Source organism: Rhagoletis pomonella, unplaced genomic scaffold, assembly GCF_013731165.1.
Source record: "Rhagoletis pomonella isolate Grant_MI unplaced genomic scaffold, Rhpom_1.0 Rhpom_scaffold_05801, whole genome shotgun sequence".
Taxonomy (NCBI): Eukaryota; Metazoa; Arthropoda; class Insecta; order Diptera; family Tephritidae; genus Rhagoletis; species Rhagoletis pomonella.
Genome location: NW_023464340.1, coordinates 4,368 through 11,192, shown reverse-complemented (window position 1 = coordinate 11,192; position 6,825 = coordinate 4,368). Strand labels below are relative to the sequence as shown.

The window sequence follows — 6,825 nt, the reverse complement described above, 5'->3', positions numbered from 1 at the left end:
AAATTATTGTTTTTAGGTATACAATATTTTTTTGCTTTAGTTAATTACAGAATTTAGGATTTATTATTAGATTTTTTACGTTCTTTATAAGTTAAATTATTGTTTTTAATTTCTTATTATACAATATACAAATATACAATATTATTTGATACGCATCTTATTTATTATATTATTATTAATAGTTTATATTATATTTATTTACAACTACAGATAAGGTATTAACTAAGAGATCACATTTTATTTGTACTTTATGTTCAGTTCATATTATATTTGAGATCACATTTAGTTTGTACTATTATTTATATTGGTTTGGTAGTCGTTTGATTAAGGTGTAAAACTAAACTTATTTGTCTAAAGCTAAGCTTATTTATAAAGGCATATTCCGTTTGTTAGATAAATAGCGTTTCTGCTTTTGCCTATTATGGCTGTGTTCGACGCTCCTTCGTACTTCCTTTTCAAACTCTATACGGCCCTGGAGTTTAAAAATGTCTGAAAAAATGAAATAAAAACATAACTAAAAATTCAGAAAATAAGTGAATAATATAAATTACCAAACAGAGCCACGCTAACTATTTTCAACTTAGATAGCGATTTTCTGCCGCATCGACCATCCCAATTGAAATGATGCAAAACTTCATCTGTGAAGATCCTTTTGATCACCGCTTCAATATCTCCTGAAGAGCCTTTTAAGGTGAAAAGATATGATATCTGCAAAGAGATTTGTGATGATTAATAAATAAACATATGAACCTAAATAAAACTGGAAAATATAATATCTACTCACCATTGCGTCTTCGTAATTTTTTTCTATTAGCTTTTCCTCCAAATCAAAAACAGCATCTAAAGATTGCATTGGCATAAGAACGGCCAGTTCTGTGTGGAGATCTTCGCAGCTTTCTCCGGATATGCGGCAAACACTCTGATGTACTTTTTTAATTAGCACTCTCGACTCACGCACGACTTTATGGTGAGCCATCACATCAGTTTTGTCAAGCATCTGAAATATATATGCAGTCAAAATTATGCAATGTGTTTTAAAAATATTCAAAGGTAAATACAACCCATGCCAAAATTATAAGGCGCATTTTGACAAGTTTTAACGAATCTATATACTTTATTCTCTAAAGACCCGTAAGAATTTCAAGGCTTTTAATTTGATTCCTTTGAAAAATTTTGAGTATGCAGTTTTGAGGTCCATTTAATTGAAGTAAAATAAAAGGTAAGTTTGAAGTAGCTGGGACTTACTGCTGATTTTTAGATTTTTTGTTTAAGGTTTTGCCCATTTTCTTCTATGCGGAATATGTGCGATGATTTTTTTATATGGACGAAATTACGCAACATCTTTAAAAAATTGCCAAAAATCAATAGTAAGTCATAGGTACATAAAACTTGCACTTTAAGGCACTTAAATTAAATGTGCTAAAAAACTGAATACATACTCTAAATCTTTCTAAGGAATCTAGTTAATAAACTTAATTCAGATTTATATAGCTTTTTTAATGCTTCCGGTTTAGAAAGTCAAGTATTATTAGAATAACACAGGCCAACAACAGTGTCGCGCTGTGTAGTCACTTACTTTTCCTTCCAAGCTATCCAACCGGGTCTCCAAATTTGTTTGCTTTTGTAATATAATTTCCAACATGTTCATTACATCTGTAAAATAAAAGAATTTGTAGCTACCTTCATATACATACATAAATGTGCAATCATGTGTAAAATTTTTAGACCAATTACATGAAGTGCTTTATATTACCTTTGTTTGTTGCTGAAATTTCGGAAACAACTGGTGTTTCAGTTGCAGCAAACACACTCTGGCTGTGACAAGATGTTAATACTAAAAAATATCAGGTTATTATAAGATTATTTTCTATTTCAAATGCTTACCTTGATTTGAAGAACAGGCGTTGAAGTCTAGGGAAAGTTGAAGCCTTTTCCTTTTTCCTTCCTTAGGGGTGGATGTGGCGGGGGGGTGTCCAGTCGAAAATATCGGCTTCCTCACTCATATTTCTCCAGAATTCGTAGCATGGTTAAAACAAAGAAAAAGAAAATGTGTTATTAATGGGAACAAGTAAATTTTGCTGATGTATACTAGAATAAACGTTTATAACTAGTGTGCGAACTCATGAAAGAGGTGATGTAGTATTGGAATTAAAAGAAAATTATTTTCATAAGGTATGCAAAAGTATTTGTATTTGATATTTTTTTTTTTAAACCGTATTATTTCATCACTTAACCCGCTTGCAAGCAAAATGCCAAGTCCAGAAAAGGATTCAAGGGGCTCAATAAAGTAATTACTTATTTCTTTAAATTTGTATCCGACCACTACCTCCTCTTCTGATTCTATGCGCATATCTATGACTTTGAAAGGTCCCGTATCTTCACTAAAACAAAAAGAATCTTTTTCTTTTTTATGATTAATGAAAAAACGCATCAAGTTTTGAATTTTTATCTTCTATTAAATTTTTTCTTTCGTCAATTCTCAAACACAACTGTTGTAAAATATTTGTGGGGGATTTAATAAGTTTTTTTAAGTGCTGCATATAATTTTCGAATTTGTAGGCCGAAAATGTGTCTAAGGGTCCATATTCTTTGGCACAATTAGACAAATGAAGCAGGCCGTGCAGGTTAAAACTTATTAAATGATCCCCATAAATATTTCCAAACAAATTAACAAATTCATTTAATAATTGCTGTACAATATTTGCTTCTGCTTTGTAAGATCTTTCGGAAGAGAGAATACGTATACTGGCATGTAATAAAAGAAAATGGTAATACAAATGTTCATCAACACAATTTTTTCAAAACAAATATACCCGAGTATAGTAAAAATTGTCTATATTCAGTGGATTTCCAATTTTTGATTTCATCAAAATTTCTGCAAACTCTTCCGAATTCAGATGGCACCCAGACAGAAAGAAATTTAAGCTTATCATTCATTACGTTAATGTTTACTTTATTTACTAGAAGATGCAAGAGTTTTTTGACCACACCTAAATCAACGAGGTGCATGGGATCTAAAGGAAATTGAGAAACCATTCCAAAACCCGCTTCTTCTAAAACATTTTCTTCTTCCCGAAATTTGACGTTATGGTGTGCCAAATCATTTCTATTTTTGAATGAAAAATCGGTTCTTAATTCACATAGTTCCTTAGAGAAGCATACCCTTTTTTCTAAATAATTACCTACTTGACAACATTTAGGGCAGCCCTTTTTCGCATTATGATTTTGAACCCCAGTCACAAAAGCTCTCGCGGGCGAATCACACGTAAATAAACGAACATTAAATCTTTTCAAAATGGGGTTAATGAAACCGACTTTCAAACCGTTATTTCTTAAACATACTACTTCGTCACAAAAATCTTTCATAAATTCATTAACATTGCTTGGTTTTTGCTTTCCTGAGAAGCAGGCGATAGTAAAAGGTTTTTCTTTTGGAAAATCAACGATTGAACCAAGAATAGGCCATAGTACTTTGCTTGAACTTTTGAATAGCTTTAAGCCATCTATTCCAACATCTATTAAAACTTGATCTTTTTCATTTAAAAATGGAAATGAACGAGATTCAAAATGCGTTTGAATACCAATATACGTAAATTCTCCACCCGAAATATTCTTAATAACCGATTTATTTTTTGTAGTTTCAAGCAAAGTTTTTGCTGATAAGGGTAAATCATGAATGCCTATTTTTCTTAAAGCGCTTAGCAAATTGCTCAACACTGCTTGAGACACATTATTTTCAATTGCCCATAATTTTAAAATTTTACACTTTTCTGCACTTGTTATACATTCTATTTCATTTTCCGACCGGCATTCTGAATCGGAAAATGAAAAAGAATTTTCGGGGCTAGAATATGGCGCAGACGCGGCACCTCCGCCATCTTCCCCATCAGCTTGCGCAAATTCGGGTAAGCTTTTATATTTCAACGCACTTCTTTCACATTCTTTTTTTAGTTTGCACATTTCGTTACTAAACGTTTTTCTCTTCATTTTTTGTTTGAATTATATCGCTTAACTCACCTGTACCAATTTAATAATTATTTTCTCTCGGTTTCTGCAATATGGCGGGCGCGTCCACTTTTAGCGAAAATGATAATTTTTAGTTGCATACGTCATGCTGCCACCGCGGAAAGAAATCTTTGGAGCCAACAAAAAAACCTAACTTATGGAATTGAATTTAATAATTTATCGATTGGGTAACACCGTTTTCTTCTTTTGGTGTTCTTCTTCTTCTTCGGTAAAACGAAACATTCAACATTCCTATGTACACGATATGTGCGAGTGAATAAAGTAAATGATTAAAGTACAAATATTGAATGATGTTGTTTCTTTCCACAAATCTTTACCGGCGGATTCATATATGTATTGGTAAAATTGCTGAAATTGATTTGTGAAACGGTCATTGAATTTTTGCAGGGTAGTTAACTTACATACATACCCAGTAGAAATTCTATGCATATAACATCGCTGTTGATGGCATGAGCTTGCTGCTGTGTATACATGTGTGTGTATAAATTTGAAAATAATTTGCAAGAATCTCCACATACATAACAAACATACAACCTAAATGTATACTATGCACTTAGCTCTAAATTTTAACATTTTCGCAGCTCCCTATGTTTATCTTCATCTAAAGCTGGGATCACAAGATTTGTACATTTTAACAGTTACGGAGTGGTGTTGTTTGAAAGTTGTTAATGAGCTAAACTCATTATTTCTAGACAACACCACTCTGTGACTGTCAAAATGTACAAATCTGTACACATGTACAAATGTTGTGATAGAATAGATAAAGAATATAGTTTTAGGCGAATCTGTTAAGAATTATTTTATTTGGTTGGATTGCAGCTGTTATTAAAGCTAAATGTATGTTAAGCAAAATGTATAAAAAATTGCTAAAGGAAATTCTCACAGCCGCAGCAAAGTCGAAGCAAATGAAATAAACAAAATTTTAGCATTTTAAAACGGTGGGTGAAACGGAATACCGTGTATAACGGTAAACAATTGAAAGTGTCAAATCGCCCCTTTTAACATTTTTAATTTTCAGTATTATTGAGAGGTTCGCCATGAACAGACAATACAATATTTCAAGTGTCATTTCAATGTGCGTGAGTTAAATTGACGTACCGAGTGAGTTCCGTAATAGAGCATATTTTGTTAGTTTATAATTGGGTAAGTTTTTATACTATGTTATTTATTGTTTGTTATTTCGATTGTTACCAGAGAACGTGCAAAATAAATGTCTCCATACTGTTTACCTGCAATGGATAACAGATTTGATTTAAATCAGGGTTTGATATTGCTTGACTATTTTCAATGCATTTGATACCACTTAACTGCGACTGAAGACATATAAATCAGCGAAAGCAGACAGAAAAAGCGAAAAGAGTCATGAAATCATTGCTTTTGCTTACAGCACAGTTGGTTTTTGCTTAGACAGTCAGCCGAAGCAACTACTTTTGAAAAATTGGCTGTTGCTGCAAGCAGTAAGTTTGGCGTATTCTCATTTTTGCTTTTTTCCTTGCTGCGTTATTATCCATATCGTCGGTGATACTGCAAAACGGTCTATGTCTATTAGTACCCTTGATACTTAGATGGTCTCTTACTTGCACCGGAATGCATCTGTAAATCGTTATACCCTAATAAACGAATGACAAAACTGCCTACCGTTGGCTGATGAAGATGAACGATTGCCAGAAGCGATCAGATACAGATAACAGATCAATTAAGCACCAGAGGTAACAAGTGATATAGAACGTTTCGCAGTATCACCGACGATACATATGTATGTACATACTTCATCGAAGTACGCTTGCTTCTTTCATACATATGTACATATATACGTACATACAAACACACATATGTATGTATGTAGGTACTGCGCGTTGCTGAGGGAGTTGCTTGCAGCAATAGTAATTTTTCTAAACTAGTGATTTTTCATATTCCCTTTTAGTGTTGCTCGTTTCATTTACAGTGCCCACACAAGGAACATGTGCGCGAGCATGCTCGTGCTGCGGTGCATGTTCGTCGTTTGTGGGGCAGTTAATGGGCATGTTCGCCAAAAAAAAAAAAAAAAATTGAGTTTCAGTGAGCATGTTCGTCCTTTGTGGCGTGGTTTGCGAATATTGCATTGGAAACAAAAACAACAACCTCATTTTTTTTTGTTGATGCTTGCAGTGTGCATGCAAACGACAGCGAGCATGTTGGCGAGCATTTTCGTCGTTGATGGCCACATTTCCTCGTCACGCTCTCTCCTGCAAACGTCGAGTTGCCGCAGCAAAAATCGCCGTGTGTAAATGAGCACTAATAGCGCTCTTACACGATATGTGTTTTCATATGTAAATGCTATTTTTCTGATACGTTCCAATATATGGTACATACGAGTAGATACAAAAAAGTAGCATTTACATATACACATCGTGTAAGAGCGCTGTAAGCAATATCAAATGAATGGAAAATGACCAAGAGCTGCTTGCTTTAAAAAGCAAAAAAAGTATTGCTTATGCTATTTTGCAGTCAGGAATGCAAACTTTGATTTAAATAACTATTGTATTACAGGTTTATCGGAGTACTATACAAAATGAAAAAGGAAACAACTACATAAAGAAAGAAGAGGTTATTAAAAGCTAAATACAAACGCAAGAAAGATCAAACAAATGTGACAGATAAACCAAGAGTAATCATATTAAACAAGGAAAGAGAACGCGTTTCACAGATACCAGCAACCGTTCTCCCGATTTTCAAAAATGAGGTGTCAGATGAAAGAGCTTGGCCTCAAGAAGTGCGGTAAGGCCTTTTTTTTGAATAGGATTGCCACTTTTTTTAATT

The 6,825-nt window shown here is 33.4% G+C and overlaps 1 protein-coding gene across 1 annotated transcript; it reads right to left on the bottom strand.

Annotated features, from left to right (window-relative positions):
* Positions 1–140: 140 nt before the first annotated feature.
* On the bottom strand, positions 141–2,792 carry LOC118755280. Its single transcript, XM_036490126.1, has 6 exons — positions 1,885–2,792; positions 1,754–1,834; positions 1,577–1,653; positions 785–997; positions 552–708; positions 141–489 (listed from the first exon to the last, which is right to left on the bottom strand). The coding sequence occupies exons 3-6, from the start codon at positions 1,646–1,648 to the stop codon at positions 368–370; spliced, it is 564 nt and encodes a 187-aa protein (XP_036346019.1). The 5' UTR covers positions 1,649–1,653; positions 1,754–1,834; positions 1,885–2,792; the 3' UTR covers positions 141–367.
* Between the last annotated feature and the right edge of the window lie 4,033 nt (positions 2,793–6,825).